This window comes from Panicum virgatum, chromosome 8N (genome assembly GCF_016808335.1).
Source record: "Panicum virgatum strain AP13 chromosome 8N, P.virgatum_v5, whole genome shotgun sequence".
NCBI lineage: Eukaryota > Viridiplantae > Streptophyta > Magnoliopsida > Poales > Poaceae > Panicum > Panicum virgatum.
The window spans coordinates 45,481,916-45,503,477 of record NC_053152.1 but is presented as its reverse complement, the minus strand read 5'-3'; the positions used below and the strand labels follow the sequence as shown (position 1 = coordinate 45,503,477).

Sequence of the window (21,562 nt, the reverse complement as noted above, 5' to 3'; positions counted from 1 at the left end):
TGAAAGACAAGTTCAGATAATTCGAGATAACCTCAGGACTGCACAGTCATGACAGAAGAGTTATGCCGATACCCAAAGAAGGGAATTGACGTTCGAAGTCGGAGATTATGTGTACCTTAAAGTATTGCCTATCAGAGTTCTCCACAGATTCAAGGTGAAAGGAAAGTTGTCACCTTGGTATATTGGTCCTTTTTAGATTCTGGAAAGGAAAGGTGAAGGAGCATATCAGTTGGTACTCCCGGAACGATAGTCAGATGTTCACAATGTGTTCCATGTATCTCAGTTGAAAAAGTGTCTGAGAGTGCCTGAAGAACAGTTACCACTAGAAGAGCTCAATGTGCAAGATGATTTGACATATTCAGAGCATCCAACCAAGATATTGGAAACGTCCCAGAGAATCACTCAGAGCTAAGTAATCAAAATGTGCAAAATACAATGGAGTCACCATTCAGAGGATGAGGCAACATGGGAAAGAGAAGATGAGCTTATGGCAGAATTCCCTCAATTGTTCTCCAACCTATCTGAATCTCAAGGACGAGATTCATCTTAAGGGGGTAGGATTTGTAACACCCAAAATTTAAATTTTGTTTGAATTCAAAATAATAATTCAAATGGTGTTTGTGTTTGAAAAAAAACAAACAAAGATTCTCTCTTTTCCTTTCCAACCCAGCCCAACATACCCCTCTCCTTCTCTCTCTCTTTCCTGACACGGCCCAAAACCTTCTGCTCGGCCCAATCCACCAAGCTGGCCCAGCCAGCCTCCCCTCTCCACCCCTCTCTCTGTCTCACTGACTTGCGGGCCCCGCCCATCAGCTTCTCCTCCCTCCAGCGCCTCACCTCCCTATGCTGAACGTCGCCGGCTGCGCTTCCCCTCCCCACGTGCTTCTCCTTCTCTCCACTCTGGCTTGCCATCAAGGCTCAGTGGAACGTTCCTCCCCCACCTTGCCGCCTTTCCTCTTCCTTTTCCGTCAGTAACGGTCGCCACCATCTCGGCCTTCATGGCCGGCCACCATGAACTAGTGTTTCCTCTGCCGGATCCTCCCCTCCCTTCTATCCCCTGTAAAGAGCAACCCCGAGCCCTTGCTTCTCCCATTTCCAGCTCCCGCTCCTCGCTCCCCGCTCGCGCAATGCCGTCGAGCAAGCTCTGCTCAGCGCCACCGCGGTCGTCGTTCCGCCGCGTCGCTATTTCCCCGTTGACATCAACCGCCGCCGAAGCTTCGCTGCGCGGTGGGGATCCTCGCCGACCCTTTTCCCCATCCTCTCGCACCTTCCCACGCTGGCAATAGCTCACCGGAGCTCCTCGGCCGCCCCTCGCCGCCAAGCCCCATCTCCCGGCCGTCAACTCGCCGCCCCGACGCCTCCATCGACCTCGGCGTCACCTCCTCTACTTCCCCGGACCTCTTGCGCGTCGAACAAAGCACCGGAGTGCCGTTCTCGGCTTACTCTGGCGACTGCGCCACCGCTCGCCGCCCGCCAGAGCCGCCAGCTCGCCTGAGCCGCGTCGCCGCCAAGCCGAGCCGAGTACCCGAGCTGTCATGCCGAGCCGAGCCGCCCCAACTCCTTCCGCGCCATCGGATCACGATCCAACAGACCAGATCCGTTCCAGCCGGGTCAATACCGGTCAACACATGGTCGTTTTGCTAAAGAGACCCTGGCTTTTGTGGAAATCAACCCGTCCTCCGCTTCAGTTCAAAAGAAATTCCAAGAAGGCCCAGTTTCTTTCGTTCTAGCCCCTAAGCTCTTGTAATTTTGTTCCCCCATCCCTGGGCTCAAGTTTTTCATTCTAACCCCTCTGTTTATATGCATAATTTTGATCTAGCCCCTGGTTTCTTGCAAATAAGTCATTATAACCTTGTTTTGGCCATATCTTCTTCGTTTTAACTCCGATTTCAGCGATTCTTGCGCTCACGCGATCCTTGCAACATGCTCTACATCTTTTTCAGCTTATTCAGTTCTGTTTACACTAGTTTTGTACTGTTTCTTATTTTGTGCATGTTTTTGCTTGTGTGATCGTGTAGATGACGTGTCGTACATGGAGGATCAAGAACAAGTGAACGAGGAAGAGCAACAGCAATTTGGCAAGGAAGGCAAGTGGCCTTCCCCCTCTGCATATTCTGTTTTGTCCCAGTAATATCATGTTAATTCACTTTACTTTATTATTGGATTGTATAAACTTGATGGGATAGCCACTAAGGACATTACCTAGTCTTTTTACCCAAACCTTGGAACACCCGCTATAATAATTTTGTTGGGTAGAATTGCTTAGATGCTTTATCTTGGGTTGGTTATGGTTAAAATCTTTGGAATATTAAACATGACTTTATTTATGTTGTTATAGTTGTTTCAATTATAAGATCATGTTGTTTAATTGGAACATGGAGAACCACCCAAGAAAACAGTACAACCACAATACCACATGGCTCTCATCTTGGCTGATTAATTGGAAACTCTAGCTTGTGACAGTCTTACCGAAAGGGCAGGAGAGGAAGCATCGATGGGGTATAGCCCGGTCCTCTTGGGGTAGTGGCCTTTGCTAAGGAGCTAACCATTAGGCAGGGTTATGCTCTGCTTTGACTTGAAACCTTAGCGGGTTGTCACTTGTTAGGGAATCTTTATAAAGGCCTCGTAGTGGACCCCTCGCCACTCACCAAAGGAAGTGTTTAAGGGCCTTGCAAACCCGGGCGACACAGGGGGACACGAATTGTGGGGAAAGTGTACAACCTCTACAGAGTGTAAAACTGATATATCAGCCGTGCTCACGGTCATGAGCGGCTTCGACCCTCACATGATAATTGAACTTGAAGATTAATTAAATTGTGGTTCTTGGTTTATAATGTTGGTTCTTTTATGATTTTTATGCTTAAGTGGGTTGGTATAAACTTATACCTAGTAATTAGGTGCTGCTAATAAAATTTGACCAACTAAAATGCTAACTGCAATAAACCTTAGCCTTTTCTTGATGGCCTTGCATCTTCATCCCACTTGCTGAGTACCAACCATAAGTGTACTCGCCCTTGCCTAATTGCTGTTCAGAAGAGAACAATGAAGTGGAGCACTTCAGTGACTTTGAGGAGTTCTAGGAGCATTCACCAGTCAACGTTCCTGTGGGAGTTCTTGAAGATATGCTGAAGATTTCGAATAGGTTATCGGTGAAACGTTTAAGACCTTCGTGTCTATCTATCGAAGTGTGTAATAAAGTACTTATATCCTTTTGTTTACGTTGTTGAACATTGTCTTTGATATGTTCACTGATGACATCTTCCATATGTGTGAAACTTAATCCTGGCGCACATACACGATACATCTGGTGTTCTTTTCGAAACTGGGTGTGACAACCGACGTATCGATGAACCCTCAGCTGACCGACTTATACCGTGAACTGACCGATTGATACCGTCAATGCTGGCCAAGTTCGAAGTCGGCCTTTATGCTCTGAATTTGGATCACAACTCAACAAACTCCATCTTTAGAAAAATTCCTTCTTGTAGCATAAACCAAAAGCTTCACCCTTAACACAACAAAGAAAATACTTTCGGCGCCAAACGGCCTCTTGGGCTAAATCATTATACCAACTAAGCTTGAGCAGAGCTCAAACTTAGTAACAGGAACTGATTTTGTCATCATATCAGCAGGATTATCATGAGTACTGATCTTGCAAACCTTCAATTTACCTTGTGTGATAACACCACGAACATAATGGTACTTGACATCAATATGCTTAGTTCTCTCATAGAACATCTGATCTTTAGTGAGACATATAGCACTTTGACTGTCACGGAATAGATCAATCCAAGAATCAACTCCACAAAGCTCAGCAAACAAACCTTTCAGCCAAACTAACTTCTTGCACGCTTCAGCAATAGCCATATATTCTGCTTCTGTTGTAGACATAGCAACAACAGGCTGCAAAGTAGCGTTCCAACTCACAGCACAACTCCCAACAGTGAACACATATCCTGTGAGTGACCTGCGCCTATCCAAATTAGCAGCATAATTTGAATCCACATAACCAATAAGTCCCTTATCAGTTCTCCCAAACTTCAAACAAGAATCTGTTGTTCCTCTGAGGTACCTGAAAATCCACTGAACTGCCTTCCAGTGTTCTTTACCAGGATTAGACATGTATCTGCTAACCAAACTCATAGCATATGATAAATCTGGGCGAGACAAACCATGGCATACATCAAAGAACCAACAGTACTAGAATACAAAACTTTTTGACATGTATTCAACATCCTCATCAGAACTAGAACACTGAGTGGCTGACAATTTAAAATGAGGTGCAATAGGAGTACTAACTGTCTTTGAATCATGCATATTGAAGCGATGAAGAACCTTCTTAATATAATTATGCTGACTAAGAAATAATAAACTAGATTTTCTATCTCTAGTAATCTCCATACCTAGAATTTTCTTAGCAGCACCAAGATCCTTCATGTCAAACTCACTACTCAACAATTTCTTCAACGTAGTGATTTCATCTATGCTCTTGGCAACAATAAGCATGTCACCAACAAATAACAGCAAGTATATAGTTGATCCATCCACAATCTTAATGTATACACGGCTATCATATTCAGATCTTTTAAAGCCATGTGACAACATAAATGAATCAAACCTTTTATACCACTAACGAGGGGACTATTTCAATCCATACAAGGACCTCTTCAATTTGCAAATATAATTCTCCTTGCCTGGCACTATGAATCCTTCTGGCTGATCCATGTATATTTCCTCTTCAAGCTTTCCATATAAAAATGCAGTCTTCACACCTAACTGCTCAAGCTCACGATCATGCATAGCAAAAATACTAAAGAATGTGTGAATTGAACTATGCTTCAGAATTGGAGAGAACACATCATTATAATCAACACCAGGAATCTAATTGAAGCGTTTTGAGACTAACCTTGCCTTAAATCTTGGAGGCTCACTAGGAGATAAACCCTCCTTTCTTTTGAAGACCCATTTGCAGCAGGCAGGCTTCTTTTGTTTAGGCAAGCGTACAATATCCCATGTGACATTCTTCTCAAGAGACTGCATCTCCTCCTACATAGCTGAGATCCACTTCTCCTTATCAACAGAATGAATGGCTTCAGTATATGTTGCTGGCTCACTAGCATCCTCTACCTGTTCAGCACAACTCAAAGCATAATGAATCAGATTACACTCCTCAATTAAACGATTTGGAGGTCCACAACTCCTCTTTAATCTATAAAGAGCAATAGATACATCTAGATCCTCCTCTTGCTGCAAAACAGATTGAGTGCTGAACAGTATCAGGAACATTATCTGGAACATCATTACCAACAACTTTATTTTCCTGGTCATCCATAAGCTCCACCTGCACACTAACATGTGGCTTCTCCTTTTCAACTAAAACATCATCTGTGGACAAGCTGTCAGTAAATATCACAGACTCATTGAAAACAACACTTCTGCTCATGAAAGTCTTTCTAGTTTTATGATTCCACAATTTATATCCTTTGACTCCTGAACCATAACCAAGAAACAGACATTTAATAGCTCTAGGCTCTAATTTTCTATTGTCAACATGAGCATAAGCAGTGCAGCCAAAAACTCTCAAGTGTGAGTAATCTGCAGGTGTACCAGACCATACCTCAATAGGAGTTTTCTTGTTGAGTGGAAAAGAAGGCGGCCTGTTGATCAAATAGCTTGCAGTGTTAGCAGCCTCAGCCCAAAAATGCTTGTTCATGCGGGCATTGGACAGCATGCAACGAGCCTTCGAGATGATGGTCCTATTCATGCACTCTGCCACACCATTCTGTTGCGGAGTGTGTGGGATGGTGTGATGCCTGACAATGCCTTCTTTTCTGCAATAATCAGAACAGAACTCTCCACCATTATCAGTCCGAAGCACTTTGACCTTGTTCTCAGTTTGCCTTTCTATCATGACTTTTCACTCTATAAAAGCAGTAAAAGTATCATCTTTGCTTTTCAGAATATAAGGCCAGACTCTTCGAGAGTAATCATTAATAATGGTAAGCATGTAACGAGCACCACCATTTGAAGGCTTATAAGGACCCCATAAATCAGCATGAACATAATCAAGTATACCTTTTGTGGTATGAACAGAGGTATTGAATTTGACCCTCTTATGCTCACCAAATACACAATGCTTGCAGAACTTCTTGCCACTCAAAATACAGCCATCCAACAGGTTTTTCTTCATCAATTCCGCCATACCGAGTTCACTCATGTGTCCAAGACGCATATGCCAAAGGTTAGTCTTACTAGGTTCAGCATTAGTAATAGTAGCAGTAGAAACAGAACCATGCAAAGTACTATTTCTGAGAACATATAAACTTGAAGGATTGAGATCACCCAGCAAACATACAAGAGAACCTTTTGATACCTTTACAACTCCACCTGAACCAGTGTATTTGAGTCCTTCTTTATCAAGTGTGCTCAATGAGATCAGATTTCTTTTCATCTCTGGTATATGCCTCACATTCTTCAGTGTGCGAATTATGCCATCATGGGTCTTGATCTGAATAGAGCCAGTACCCACAATCTCACACGGGTTATCATCTCCCATATGCACGAAATCACCATTCTGCAAAGGCTCATAGGAACTAAACCAATCTCTGTTAGTGTAGATATGAAGAGAACATGCATAATCAAGTATCCACTCGTCATGACCAGCAACACAACCAGTAAAGACAACCAGGCAATCTGATCAGAGTTATCACCAGCAGAAGCAACACTACCCTTACCATCAGATTTATTTTTCCTCTTCTCCTTATCCTGCAGTTTCCAACAATCTTCAATCATATGAGATTTCTTCTTGCATACTTACATAATTTCTTCTTGGGACCTTTGGACTGGGAGCGGCTTCTACCGTAATTGCTCTTATTACGATCGTTGTTGTCACTCGGTGATCTATGCTCAGATCTGCCTCTAACATGCAAAGCATCGCCCCTTGAGGACGATCCATCATCCTGCACCATGCCTTTCATCTTCTCCCTAGACTGGAGTGCCTCACAAACTTCCATAGGGGTTAGTTCATCACGTCTTAAAAGTATGGTGTCACGAAAACTTGCATAAGAACTGGGCAAAGAGCATAATAAGAGAAGACCTAAGTCCTCATCTTCATAATTAACCTCCATCGACACTAGGTCGACAATGATCTCTTTGAAGACAGATAGGTGACTCAGCACCGAATCACCCTCCTGCATCTTAAGCGTGAACAACTTCAACTTCATATGCATCTTACTGGTAAGATACTTCGATATGCAGATCGATTCCAGTTTCAGCCATAATTCTACAGCAATGTTTTCCTACAGAACTTCTTGCAGATATCATTAGATAGATGAAGCTGAATTAGGGATAGAGCCTTACAGTCCTTGCACTTCTCCTCATCGGTCCACTCAGTCTTCTTCTTCTTCTCGAAAGCTTCCAGCACCAGAACAGCCCTCATCTTGACTTGCCACAGCGAGAACCTTGTCTTGAAATCCAACAGTGGTAGATCATACTTCATCAACGCCATCGCGAAGCCCTAATGTGAAACCAAAGCTCTGGTACCACTTGATACAAATGGATGACAAAGAAATGATGAAGAAAAGCAAAACCGATCACAGAGGACACGAGATTTAATGTGTAAAACCCTCCCAAGGAGGAAGAGAAAAACCATGGGCGCCAACCAGCAAATCTTCACTATATCGAGTGCGGTTACAACACCGGGGATTTACAATACTTTCTTGTCCCGAACGGTGGCTTACAAGAAGTATTTATAAAGGTGAAACCCTAACGGGTCATACAATCCATAATCCATACGGCCACATCAATTGACTGACTAATATGGTCAATTGACCGACGTATCGGTGAACCCGATGATTGATACCGTCAGCTGACCGACTTATACCGTGAACTGACCGATTGATACTGTCAACACCGGCCAAGTCCAAAGCCGGCCTTTATGCTCTGAATTTGGATCACAACTCAACACATGTCGCTGAACATGCTGGTTGCACTTACAGGATGAAACCACTTTCTCTTAACAACTCTAGAAAACTACTTTATAGAAGAACTTTTGGTAATGAAAACAAAGACAATAACAATGATGACATAGAGAAATGTCCCGATAAGGACCTGGCTGAAGTTTGCGATAGAATACTGAAGAAATGTGCTGGTGTACCCTTGGCTATTATTATGATGGCTAGTGTGCTGGCGGGTAATGTAAGAAATAAAATGGACTGGTATGAGGTGTACAACTCTATGGGTACTGGTCTTGAGAACAGTCTAGATGTAGAGAATATGAGAAAGGTTTTGTCATTTAGCTATTATGATCTGCCATCCCATTTAAGGACTTGCTTGTTATACTTAAGTGTGTTCCCATAAGATTATGAAATTAATAAAGATCGTTTCATATGGATGTGGATTATTGAAGGCTTTATCCAATGTGAGAAAGGAGAGAAGAACCTATTGACCTTGGAGAGAGTTACTTCAATGAGCTCATAAACAGAAGTATTATACAACCTATATATGACTATGCTGACATGATATATGGATGTCATGTACATGATATGGTGCTTGATCTCATCTGCTCCTTGTCGACTGAAGAAAATTTTATTACTACATTAAATGGAATGGAGCACATATCTTCTTCAAATATTATTCGGAGGTTGTCCCTTCAAAATGGAAAGGAATATGATGATGATGAGCATCTCCAAGAGTTTGGTATCTCAGCTTGGCATACTTCTTTTTTTGGCAAATGGAGAAAAAACAGCCTCCAACAATTTGGCAATTAACTTGGCATTTTTGACAACTTGGCAAATTGAACCTCTCCCACGCGCATATATGCGTGCGCGCAAGCAGCTTGGCATCGCGGTCTTGGCGCCGCCGCGATTCACGGTATTCTTCTCTGCAGTGGATCAGGCATACGCCGGCGGCGTCCCTGCTGCCGCCACTACTGCTCTTGGTGCACGCGGCTAGGGACGGGTCATCCTCCGGCCGCATGGCCCTCGACGACAGGCTCCTCATCACGGCGCGGCCCGGCAGCGGCGACACCCAGAGCCGTCGCGCCGCCGGCGTTACCCCTGCCGCCTCCTTCCGGCGGCTCCCCAGCGGCATGATGACGATGGTGTCCCCGCGGCCTTCCGCGGGCAGACCACGGCGGTTGGCTCCCACGAGAAGACCACGGCGGCTGGCGCCTTCAGCACGGCCGCTAATTCTTCTTGCTGCCCCATCGTTGCTCGCCCTTGTTGGTACGCACGTTTGTGTGTTCCTGGACAAAGACGAAGGAGAGGAAAAGACGGTGAGAGGAGAGGAGGTTAACAGCCGCGTCAAAAAAATAACTACAAGGTTTACAAATTTGTGATTTGGGAAGTGAAATATGGGAAACTCTTGGAGATGAACTATTTTTTCATTTGTCATATCTTTTGCCAAGTTGCTAAACTCCACGTTTTGCCAACCAAATTTTGGCAAACTCTTGGAGATGCTTTGGCAACTAGGAGCTTGCAAAGTTGTGTTTCCTTCTGCCATTAGTCTATTGCCAACCCTTAGGAGCTTCCGAGTTTTACGTGTACTGGATTTACAAGGTTGTTATCTTTCACAAGGTTACAGCCTTAAGTATGTTGAGAAGTTATTTCACTTGAGGTACCTGGGATTAGGTGACACACGCATTTCTCAGCTCCCTGAAGAAATAGGGAATATACTATTTCTACAAACATTGGACCTGATGGGCACCAATGTTTGTAGCTTGCCATCAACTGTTGTTCAGCTCAGACATTTGATGTGTCTCTACATTGAATCATATACAAGATTGCCAAATGGTATTGGGAGCCAAACAAGCCTTGAGGAGCTATAATTCTTACGCATCGATGACTCCATCGCAGACATTACAGATGAGTTAGGCCAGCTTACAGGACTGAGGGTGCTGAGTATTGTGCTCTTCAGCGATTAGAATGACAAGCTGGTGGAGTGCCTATGCAAGCTGCAAAAGATCCAAAATTTGTATATCGAGGTCCGCAATGGTCGCCGGAACATTGGTGGATTGGATGCCTGGGTAGCCCCTCGACATCTCCGCGTACTGAATACAAGATGGGGCTGCTGGTTCTCAACTGTGCAAACGTGGATGAACCCGTTGCTTCTCCCGGACCTCTCCTTCCTATCAATCGCCTTGAGGGAGCTAGAACAGGCTGATCTAGACATCCTCGGAAGGTTGCCAACTCTCCGGTATCTTGATCTGGAGGTAGACCATGAGGATCTCGGAACCCTTGGAGGATTTGTTGTCGGTGCTGGTTCGTTACCATGTCTGGTACGCTGCGGGTTCGGGGGATGATTTGTCGGGCCGGTAGCGTTTGAGCATGGGGCAATGCCGAGCCTCAGAACCCTTCAAGTTCAATTCTCTGTGAGGGAGGCGAGAGAAATTCCCAGCAGCGATGCTGGCTTTGGCATGGGCCTGGGGCATAGAAGCCGGGAACGTGGAACATGGCCACGTTCCTCGTTCCATGTTCCTCGTTCGGGAACGGGAACGTTCCGGGAATAATTTAGTGTAAAAATCCTTCATAAACGTTGTTCCTCGTTCCGGGAACGGTTCCGGGAACATGGCTACTAAGGCCTGGGGAACCTGCCATCGCTCCTGGATGTCTGGGTTTATTTGAACTGTGAAGGCGCTAGCAATGAGGAAGTGAAGATTTGAAGATTGCGTTGAAGCACTCGGTTGAAATCAAACCCAATCATCCCAGGCTCCACATATACTGATGAATTGAACTTGATATGCGGATGAATATGAAGGTGCGTGATCCCCGGTGATTTTTTTTCCTCCATTCATCTTTTCACCTTTTTTTTTTTTGAAAGACCCGGACAGATTTCCGGTGTATATTTATAAGAGGAATAGAGTTTTCACGTTTCATCGGACCTTAATTTCTTCTGTTTTTCCTTAGTTGATGGACTGAAATACAGGATAAACTGCTGAAAATGGACCGGAGAAAACATTATTTGTAAATGAAGAATGAAGAAGTCAGGATCTTATAATAAGGTGAAGAATGAAAAAGTCAGGATCTTATAAGGTGAAAGTCGGTCTCTCTCCTGTTTCCCCTTTCTCCTACCATTAATTCGGCCTGCTCGTCTAAACAAAAAAAAAATTCTCTGCTCTTATCTCAGATTATCCATCCCAATCATCCCGCCCTTGAGTAAATGGTGATTAAGATAGAAGATGTTGTTTGTTCAGATTAATGATGGACAGTACTGGGCAAACGGACCTGTTAAAGCAAGAATACATGTATACTCCCTCTGTTCCAAATTAGAGGTCGTTTAACATTTTTACATCAAGTTTGATCACTCATCTTATTCAAAAAAATTATACAAACATAGTCAAATTTAAATCATTCTGGAAGAACTTGTATTAATAAAGCAAGCCACAATAAAAGAAGTGCTATTTTGTATAAATTTTTGAATAAAATGAGTGGTAAAAGTTGGGGTAAAAAAAAAGTAAAACAACCTATAATTTGGAAAGGGGGGAGTAATTTAGAAGAAAAAAAATCTACTTGATTGAACAAGTACATTTTCTCAATGGCAGTGTTTCGTTTCTTTACTCATTAGACCAAGATCCAGATGCAAGAAATTCCAGTTTTTCTGATTGTATATGCAAAAAAGGTTGTATTTTTAACTTTAGATTTTAATACTTGAGAAATAATTAATCTAGCTTACAGTACTACTTTAACTCCTTTTTCTTCATGAGGTAGTTTTGTTTTAGAAAATTGTGCCTTGAACGGAAATTTGCTCCTACCCCTAAAAAACCATGGATGAGTGGAGCCGTAGAACGGGTATGTGAAGGGGAATCATGTGCCTCTCTAAAATGAAGTCTCTTTTAAGGGCATGTCGGATTTAAGTATTTTGACTAATGCTAAAAAAATTATTTAGGGACTGTTGATTCATGGATCTTGCTTATAGGGCCGGGGTTTGGTTGGAAATTTAGTTGATATATGATTATTCTTGAATACTTGTTAAAACGTTTGCAGATTTAAAAAAAATCCACGACTACCTTTAGGATATGTTTTGGCCGCACCTTTCTTTGTCGCCAGTTCCAGACACACGGTTCAGGTCTGGTTTAAATGCAAAATTTAAAATTTCAAAACTATCACATTAAATATGTGCAGCACATGTATGGAGTATTAAATCTAAATAAAATAAAAAATTAATTGCATAGTTTGTTTGTAAATTACGAGATGAATTTAATAAGCCTAATTAGATCATGATTAGATAATAAAATGTGTTAATAATAGATTAATTAATTTTAATAAATTCATCTCGTAGTTTACAGCTGAGTTCCGTAATAAATTCAAGAGGCAATTCTCTGTGAACCATTATAAAAGTTCTCAATTCCCTATATACCACTAGAAAAGTTGTCGTGGCAGTTCACACCAGCTTCAAGTGTCCATTTTGCCCCTCTTACAGGTAGACCCCGCATGTTAGTCTTCTTCCTCTTTTCGCCTTGTACCTTGCTAGCGCTGCCCGCTCACCTTAGCAGCCCACCATGAGCGTGCGCCGGCCTCCCTCCTCCGCCTACTCCCCTCGCCACTGGCCCTACACCACCGCCACCGCCCCATCAGGCCACCATCACCTCAGCTCCGGTCCCGGTCCCGGCCCCGGCCACCACCACCGCCAAGATCCTCCTGCTCCTCCTCTTTGGCGCAGCGGCTGAGGCCCTCCCCCGCAGAACCCGCCACGCCAGCCACCGCATGAGAGCGCCGCACCAGAGGAAAAGGGGTGGGACGCCGACAGAGGATGGGCCCGACCCCGACGGCGGCGGCGCAGTGCGGGCCGAGGAGGAGTGGGATGCCATAGCGGAGGTGATCGAGCACTGGGAGTCCCCCTCCGTCGGCGACAGGACGGTTCGCGGGAGGACGCCGAGGAGTACCTCGCCACAACCACTTGCCTCATGGGCGCGGCTCGAGGACGAGTCCCTGTGCCACGCGCCCATGGTCGCGGTGAGCGCCCCGCCACTGGTGGAGACGACGGCGACACAACCCCGTCTGGGAACCACCTTGAGGCATTAGATGCAGTGGGACGCGAGCGCGCACGCGGCTCGGAGGAGGATCAGGGCGGTGAGCGCGGCAGTGGCGGCGGCCTCCGGGAGCGGGAGGGAGGGAAAGGAGGGCGGCGGACGGCACTAGATGGAGTGCGAAGATGAGAGAGGGGATTGGGGGGTGGATGGATCGGCGCGGGCAGGCGGTGGTGGGAGACGAGGCGGAGGCGGGGGATGGGACGACGACCACCGCTGCAGCACCGTCGCCCACCACTGCAGCACCCACTCATGCACGACGCAACTGTGGGGGGCCCGCCCGTGCCGAAGCAGGGCACAACGGCAGTGGCTAGCAGGGTCTGTGGTGGTGCGGGGCCAGTGGCGAGGGGAGCCGGAGGAGGAGGAGGGAGGCCGACGCGTGCTCACGGCGGGCAGGGGGCGCCGGCGAGGTAGAAGGCGAGAGAGAGATAGAGGGAGAGGTTGGAAGTTGAGGGAGAAGACTGACATGCAGGATCCACTTGTAGGAGGGGTAAAAGAGATATTTGAAGTTATTGTTAGGTGTTGTTCCACCAAAATCTAACGGTAGTGATATGTGAGTCCAAGCAAAATTAGGTGAGTGGTTGGTAGGTAGCGAGAAGTTTTTCCGTGGAGGGAATTGGAAACTTTTTTTTAATAGCTCGTTGGAAATTGCCTCTAAGTTCAAATGTGATTTTTTTTTCCAAAAACTCTACAGGTTGCATCTAAAAAGGCTGAATTTTTTTTTTCAAAAACTCTACAGGTTGCATCTAAAAAGGCAAGCCTTCAAGGGATCCAGACTTGGTCCTGTTCCAAGTCAACGGCGGCAGCCAGCGAGCTCCGGCTTCGATTAAAGCGGGCGGCGGCGGCCGGTCCGCCGAAGAGCAGCTGCGCGATACGCACCGGCGGCGACTGGTAAACTTCTAGTTCGCTATTGCTCCAGTTCTTTGTGCCAGTCAAGTTCGAGTTCGTAAAGCCATGATTTTTTTTTTTTTTGAGAGAGAGAGAGCAGCACCTCGCCATTGCTCGCCCTCTCGCAGGGACGGATTCATGGAGGTCGCGATGGGGTTGCTGTCGAGGCTCATCCTCAAGGTTGGGGATCTGCTCGTCGGCGAGTACAAGCTGCAAACGGGGGTGAAGGGGGAGATCATGTTCCTCCAATCTGAGCTCGAGAGCATGCAGGCAGCCCTCGAGGAGATAGCCAGTGCTCCTCCGGACCAGCTCGACAAGCAGGACAAGATCTGGTCCAGCGAGGTGCGGGAGCTCTGCTACGACATCGAGGACAGCATCGACACCTTCGTGGTGCGTTGCACGGGCGGCGCGCCGGCAGGGCCGGACGGCATGAGGGGGTTCATCGGTAGGAGCCTGGATCTGCTGACGAGGCTCCGGATCCGCCGTCAGGTTGCTACCGACATCAGAGACATCAAGAGGCGTGTCATAGAGGCCGGCAAGCGGCACGAGAGCTACAGGATCGATGTGGCTAAGCCTGCTGCTGTCGATCCTCGTTTGTTGGCTCATTACAAGAAGGCGACAGAGCTTGTTGGGATTGATGAGGCTAGAGATGAGGTGATCAGCATTCTGATGGAAGGGGATGATCAGGTGTCCAACCAGCACGGCAAGATAGTTTCCATTGTTGGATTTGGAGGGTTGGGAAAGACGACTCTTGCTAATGCAGTGTATGAAAAGCTGAAGGAAAAATTCGATTGTTGGGCTTTTGTTTCGGTGTCTCAAACTCCAGACATGAGGAAATTTTTCAAGGGATTGCTCTATGAACTTGGAAAGAATGTCAATGATGAAACATTGGATGAGAGGCAGCTCATCGATCAAGTCAGGAAATTTCTTCAGATGAAAAGGTATTAAATGATCACACAACAGTTACAGTCCATATATTTCTTCAGATGAGGTCACATTGACACTAACTCAATAAGTAATTAGTTTGCTTATTATGATATGGTTTCTATATTATGCGTGCAGGTATTGCATTGTTATTGATGACATATGGAATGTCTCAATTTGGCATATGATTAGATGTGCTTTGCCCGATGATATTTGTGCATATATAATTATCACAACTACCCGTATTTTCAAGGTAGCTGAACAAGTTGGTGGTGCATACAAGATGAGACCCCTCTGTCTTGACAGTTCCAGAAAATTATTGTACAGAAGAATATTTGGCAATGATGAAAAATACAAATGTCCTGATGAGCACCTAGCAGAAGTATCTGATATGATTTTAAAGAAATGTGCTGGTGTACCATTAGTTCTAATTACAATAGCTAGTTTGTTGGCTAATAGAGGAAGAAATAAAATGGAGTGGTATGAGGTGTGCAACTCTATTGGTACTGGACTGGAGTATGGTCTAGATATAGAGAATATGAGAAAGATTTTAGCGTACAGCTATTATGATCTGCCATCCCATCTACGGACTTGCTTACTATATTTAAGTGTGTTTCCAGAAGATTATGCAGTTACAAAATTTCGACTGATATGGATGTGGATAGCTGAAGGTTTTGTACAACATGAAGTTCAAGGGAAAGGCCTATATGAAATTGGAGAGTGTTATTTCAATGAGCTCATAAACAAAAGTTTGATCCAACCCGTGTATGACAGGTATGATGCCGTAATAGAGGCATGTCGTGTACATGATATGGTTCTTGATCTTATCCGTTCCATTTCAAGTGAAGAAAATTTTGTTACCATGTTCAACAATGAGCACAGCACATCTCAGGCGAAAAAGGTACGTAGGTTATTGCTTCAGAGCAACATGGTAGATCATGATATTCCTTGGGCTAGTACGAGCATGCAGCAAGTGAGGTCAATTGTTGCCTTTTCACTAACTTATAATCTAATGCTCGCCCTTGGGAGCTTCAGAGTTTTGCGTGTACTGGATTTGGGCAATTGTTATCTTCCACAAGATTGTGATCTTAAGCATCTTGGAAATTTATTTCACTTGAGGTACTTGGGATTAGGAAAGACATCTTGTGCTCAGCTCCCTGATGATGTTGGAAACCTGCGATATCTACAAACATTGGATTTAGTGGGAACTCATTTTGGTAGTTTGCCATCAACTGTTGTTCAGCTAAGAAATTTGAAGTGCCTATGTATTGACCAGCATACTATAGTGCCAAATGGGATTGGAAGACTAACGTCCCTTGAAGACCTCTCAACCTTATACATCTGTGACTCCTCGAATATTACAGAAGAGCTATGCCATCTAACGGAACTCAGGGTGCTAGAAATTACCTTGTTCCCTGGAAGGAACGACACCTTGGGGAACTCTCTGGTGATGTCATTATGCAAGTTGAAAAAAATGCAGAGTCTAACTATCTGGGTCTCTGGTGGTGAATGCAACTTCGATGCATGGGTCGCCCCTCGACATCTCCGTAGCCTACTACTACAATGCTGCTGGTTCTCAAGGCTGCCAGATTGGATGGCTCCATCACTGCTGGACCTCACCATCATACAGATCTCTGTGAGGGAGCTGCATCAGGATGATCTCGAAATTCTCGGGAGGTTGCCAGCTCTCCGTCATCTGTATCTGATGTTGGACCATGAGAATCTCAAAATCTCTCGGAGATTTGTCATTGGTACTTCTTCATTCCCATGCCTCGTAGGATGCAGGTTGTTGGGATTTTTAGGAGCCGTGATGTTCCAGCGAGGTGCTATGATGATGCTTACAAACCTTGCCTTAACGTTCCATGCACGGGAAGTGAGAGAAATTACGAGCAGCGACGGTAGATTCAACTTGGGCTTGGAGAACCTGATGTCACTCCAGGATGTCCTCGTTTACTTCCGATCCAGAGGAGCCAGCGAGATGGAAGTGGAGGAGGCAAAGGCTGCACTAAGTCATGCATTTGAGGTTCATCCCAATCAACTCAACTATGACATATGGGGTTGAATGTTATCTAGACCTGGTTATCTTTTCTTCTTTCTTCTTTTTCGCTGGTTGATTAGCATTAATTTTCCTCTGTTTCTTTCTCACATTCAGATTGATGTTGGTCAGGACAACATTAATTTGGGAGGTTGCTAGCTCCCTGCAACCTGTATTTGAAGGTAGGCCGTAGAAATCTCAAGATCCATAGGGGCTCGTTTAGATAAAACTAAATCATTCCAATACATATGGATTGTAGTGAAAAAGAACCAACTTTCCCCCAAATGCCTCCCAGCAGACCTAGGAGATTCATCGTCGGATGCAAAGTTGTTGAGATTTATTTTTAGAAAAGGGATAAAGTTCTGACCTTTTGCATCATGCAATACATACGCCCATAGTTGTCAGGATTTATTGGAGTTGTGAAGTTCCAAAGCAAAAGAAGCTACTGTCGTGGTTCCAGGTTGACCTTGTCACCTTGATCTTCTTGTGAATCAGTCAGTGAAGAGATAGTGATGCTTGTCATTACAAATTACTATCATTTACTTGTGATTCTGTGACAAAAAAAAAATCAATAGCTACCATCGCAGCGGCGGTTCGATCCGGTGGTAAAAACAGGAATGATTCTGCAACCTGCAACACCTATTGATGGTTCCATTCCAGGTTGTGCTCCTGTTGAGTACAGTTGTTCGATTTCACTGGACTTTTCAGCTGCCAAGTGATTATGTTGTTTGTTTTCTTGATGGTCCAAGGAAACAAAGTCACTTGCTCAGCTTCTGCATGGTGCTCTTCTTGTAACGTTTGTTGGTATGAAGCTTCGACTGCAGAGATGGGCAAAAAAGTTATTTAGTGGTTTGCCATTGCGATGAGTCGACGAGTTATCAGACCATATACAGTGCGGAATAATGGCGACTCCTAAAATATATGTTTATGTGATTTCGTTGCTGCTACAAGTAGGATTAACGGAGAAGTATGTATTGATTCACCAAGTGTCCAAGTCCAAGTGTATGCGGGTCGTAAATTCATCATCCCCCTCGGAATATTAGGAGAGGCGTTATTAGGAGAGCATTACAGGAAAGGCCGATAAAATAAGTTTATTGCTAAAAAATGACTTTGAAGAAAAGTACGACGCCTGAGAGATTCGAGCTCTCGCGGGGAAACCCCATGTACTTAGCAGGCACACGCCTTAACCACTCGGCCAAAACGTCGCTTGATGCATGCTGGTTTATAGAAAACGATGCAAAAGGCTACAATTTCAGATTTCACCGTAGTGTTCAAACTATGCTCATACAGTCATAAAAAAACTGCACTTTAAGCAATAATCTCATACCGCCTTGAATGTTTACAGATGCTCTAAACCAAAATACTATTTGTGTATCAGATCAGTAAATGACCATACTTCTGCTTTGCATAATCTTCCGTCTCATTCTCCTGAAATATGAATGGTTCAATTTGTATCTTCTGAAACATTAGGTAAGGTCTACTACTAGTTCACTGAAAACTGGTTACTACCACTACATGGTAAGCATCTATGGCATGGTAAAGGAATGGTGTCCCATTCTGATTAAAAGGTAAATTAGATGTAAAGGGCGGAGGTTTACATTCACTATAAAATTATAGTTTTACCCAAAGATAGCATCTCCTCATGAATGAAATTTACTAAAGTAAGACATAGATTCAAAGCTACAATACATCCTTAATTACAACAAAATACATACATAGGATCCTAAGACGAACACAATTGCCTTTTACATTCACACAACAGGGACAGATGATCTTTGTTCCTCATCACAGATTCACCAAGTGTCCAAGTCCAAGTATACGCAGGTCGTGAATTCATCATCCCCCCTCCATTAGAAGGAATATTTGCTCAGAGGCCCCTAGACTTTTTCCCTTTCTCTTTCTCTCTACTCCCCTTTTTACAAATTCAGACCTCCAATGTCCACGCACCGCAACCATACCCTCCTCCCACATTCTTCCCATCATCGGTGGTCGACGGCCAGGATTCGACGATCGAGCTCCACAAGAAATGAAAGCATCCACGGCGCAACCGTGCATGACGTGCCGCGATCACGACGCGCCGGCGGCGGCGATCTCCTCCACCATCCGGGCCGCCTCCGCCACGCTTGGCCGGCACTCCGGCTCGGGCTTGGCGCAGTGCACGCCGACCCGGAGCAGCCTGACGGCGGCATCCCCGCCGCCCGCGGCGATGGCGGGGTCGACGAGGTCCCGCTCGCCGCCCTCCGCCACGGCGCCCGCCGCCCAGTGCACGACGTCGGTGCCGCCGCGCGCGGTGAGGAGGTACTGCGACGGGAACCGGCCCGTGACGAGCTCGAGCAGCACGACGCCGAGGCAGTAGACGTCGGAGCGCGCCGACACGACCGCCCGCGTGGTGCCCTCCGGCGACCGGAACGCGAACATGGCCTGCGGCGCCTGCGCCGCGTTCACCAGCGGGAAGAAGCCGTAGTCCACCAGCCGGGGCTCCAGCTCCGCGTCCAGCAGGACGTTGCCCGACTTGAGGTTCCCGTGCGGCGGCGGCGGCGGCGGCGCGTCGAAGTCCGCGCCGTCCATGCTCACCAGCCGCCCCGCCGGGATCGCCAGCTTCTCGTGGAGGAACGCCAGCCCGCGCGCCATGCCGACGGCGATCCTCGCCCGCGCCGCCCAGTCCAGGACCACCCGGTTCGGGCTCTGGTCGCCTGATCAATCGATTAATTAGCCACGTTAATTACAATCGATTAATTAGCTGCATGCCTAATGATGATTAATCAGCTGCTTAATTAATTGGTTACCGTGCAGCATGTAGAGGAGGCTGCCGCGGGGCATGTACTCGGAGACGATGAGCTTCTCCTCCTTGCGGTAATGGTAGCCGACGGGGGGGAGGACGTTGGGGTGGCGGAGCTCGCCGAGCATGTGGACGTGGTGCTCGAACTCGTCGCGGCCGACGCGGTTCATGTCGCGCATGCGCTTCACGGCGACGGTGACGCCGTTGCGCATGGCGGCCTTGTACGCCGACCCGAGGGTGCCGTTGCCGAGCACCTCGGCGGAGGCCTTCATCAGGTCCGGCAGGCCGAAGGCGGGGATGTCGCCGGTCAGGAGGACGAACTCGCCCATCCGCCGCCCGCCGGCGCCGCTGCCGCCGTGGCTGGACGACCCGCCGCCGGCCACGTCCACGGACACCATCTCGCCGGGCTTGTTCGAGCCAGCGGCGGCGTAGTAGTCGTACGCGGGCGCGGCGCTGTTCCGCTCGTCCTGCCGCAGCATCAGCACCATGGCGCCGCTGACCAGCAGGATGACGAGCAGGATGATGCCGATGACCACGAACACGCTGGTCTCCTCCTGGACGGCCATGAAGTCCGCCGCCGTGGGCGGCGGCATCCTCGGCGGGGGCGCGGGCCCGGCGGCCACGCACACCGCGCTGTCGCTCCCCGGCGAGCCGCACAGGCCGGCGTTCCCGGCGAACGCCGACTTGTCGAAGCGCCTGGCGATGTCCGGCGGGATCGAGCCGGTGAGGCGGTTGTGGGAGACGTTGAAGAGCTTGAGCGACGCGGGAAGCTTGGGCGGGACGGGCCCGTCGATCTGGTTGCGGTCGAGGTGGAGCTCGATGAGGCGCGGCGCGGCGGCGATGGCGTCGGCCGGCAGCGGGCCCGAGATGTTGTTGCCTTCGAGGTAGAGCTTCTTGAGCCACCGCATGTTGACGAACACGTTGGCGGGGAGCGGCCCGGAGAAGGCGTTGAAGGACAGGTACAGCGCGCGGAGGCTGCGCACGTCGCCGAGGCTCGCCGGCAGCGGGCCGGAGAAGTTGTTGTGCTTGAGGTTGATGGAGTGGAGGCCCGGGAGCTTGGCCACCGCGCCGAAGTCGAACGAGCCGGACAGGTTCATGTGCGTCAGCCGGAGGCCGGCGAGGTTGCCGTTGAAGCACTGGACGCCGGGCCAGGGGCTCCTGGCGTCGCACGGCGGCGACGGCGAGGACGCCGACCACGCCTCCAGCCTGCCGGTCGGGTCCGAGAACGACTGCTTGAGCCGGAGGAGCGCCGCCGCGTCGGAGCCATCCTCGGCAAGCGCGGTCGAGCGGAGGAGGGCGAGGAGAGGGAGGAGGAGCCGGAAGGCGAGGAGGGCGACCATGACCGGGTTTGGTGGTGGTCAGAGCCCGTCCTCCGCCTTTCTTCCAGCTCTCTTCTCGGATGGATGATCCCTGCCTTTCGTGGCGATGATGCTCCGCCCTGGCTTTTGTCAACGCCTCTTCTGCTGCTCCAGTGGTTGCGCAGGCGGTTTCCGGAACCAAAAATAGGCCGGGTGCCGCGGCGAGTGACCGACGGAGAAGACGATGATGATGGTGATGATGATCCAATGCCACAATCAGCAAGGTGTTCCAGCTTCTTGAGATCAGGTCAGGTGTGCAATGGGATGCAATGAAGGCTGGCTGGATAGCAGCAGAGGATGGCCTAAACGGCTAAACCTCTGCCCCTCCCTGCCAGGTAAAATGGTTCCTGGTTCTGTAGATGGGACTAAATATAGTCTGGACGTAAAATAAGCAGTGATTAAATTAGTAAAACTCAAAACAGATCCCTGATCATTGCTGCATTGCATGTATACAACATGCTATAAAGCAAATGCAGATTTACCATTTCGGAAAATGAGGCAGAGGTAATGTCTGAAAAATGTTTACCTTTGTTTAGAAATTATTAGGCACATGC

At 47.3% G+C, this 21,562-nt stretch overlaps 2 protein-coding genes and 1 non-coding gene across 5 annotated transcripts; 1 reads left to right on the top strand and 2 right to left on the bottom strand.

Annotated features, from left to right (window-relative positions):
* The first annotated feature begins 13,750 nt into the window (after positions 1 to 13,750).
* On the top strand, positions 13,751 to 17,254 carry LOC120685398 (disease resistance protein RGA5-like). Of its 3 annotated transcripts, none has more exons than XM_039967296.1 (3): positions 13,751 to 13,915; positions 14,002 to 14,853; positions 14,975 to 17,254. In XM_039967296.1, exons 2-3 carry the CDS (start codon positions 14,051 to 14,053, stop codon positions 16,896 to 16,898), a joined length of 2,727 nt encoding a protein of 908 aa, XP_039823230.1. In that variant the 5' UTR covers positions 13,751 to 13,915; positions 14,002 to 14,050; the 3' UTR covers positions 16,899 to 17,254. The 3 variants fall into 3 exon arrangements, with proteins under 3 accessions (XP_039823230.1, XP_039823229.1, XP_039823231.1); XM_039967297.1 differs by having other exon boundaries at positions 13,759 to 13,915; positions 14,013 to 14,853; XM_039967295.1 differs by having other exon boundaries at positions 13,758 to 14,853.
* Positions 17,255 to 17,994: 740 nt separating this feature from the next.
* On the bottom strand, positions 17,995 to 18,076 carry TRNAS-GCU. Its single transcript has one exon. It is a non-coding gene; the product is annotated as a tRNA-Ser (tRNA).
* Positions 18,077 to 18,470: 394 nt separating this feature from the next.
* Positions 18,471 to 21,512, bottom strand: LOC120686794 (pollen receptor-like kinase 3). The gene is made up of 2 exons (XM_039969002.1): positions 19,658 to 21,512; positions 18,471 to 19,564 (listed from the first exon to the last, which is right to left on the bottom strand). Exons 1-2 carry the CDS (start codon positions 20,988 to 20,990, stop codon positions 18,939 to 18,941), a joined length of 1,959 nt encoding a protein of 652 aa, XP_039824936.1. The 5' UTR covers positions 20,991 to 21,512; the 3' UTR covers positions 18,471 to 18,938.
* Positions 21,513 to 21,562: the final 50 nt, after the last annotated feature.

Excerpts from the sequence above, each read along its gene's own strand:
- LOC120686794 (XM_039969002.1), bottom strand. The coding sequence starts at position 20,990 with ATGGTCGCCCTCCTCGCCTTCCGGCTCCTCCTCCCTCTCCTCGCCCTC. Across the intron at positions 19,565-19,657 it reads CCTCCTCTACATGCTGCACG|GCGACCAGAGCCCGAACCGG; the intron begins GTAACCAATTAA and ends TCGATTGATCAG.
- LOC120685398 (XM_039967295.1), top strand. The coding sequence starts at position 13,979 with ATGATTTTTTTTTTTTTTGAGAGAGAGAGAGCAGCACCTCGCCATTGC. Across the intron at positions 14,854-14,974 it reads AAATTTCTTCAGATGAAAAG|GTATTGCATTGTTATTGATG; the intron begins GTATTAAATGAT and ends TTATGCGTGCAG.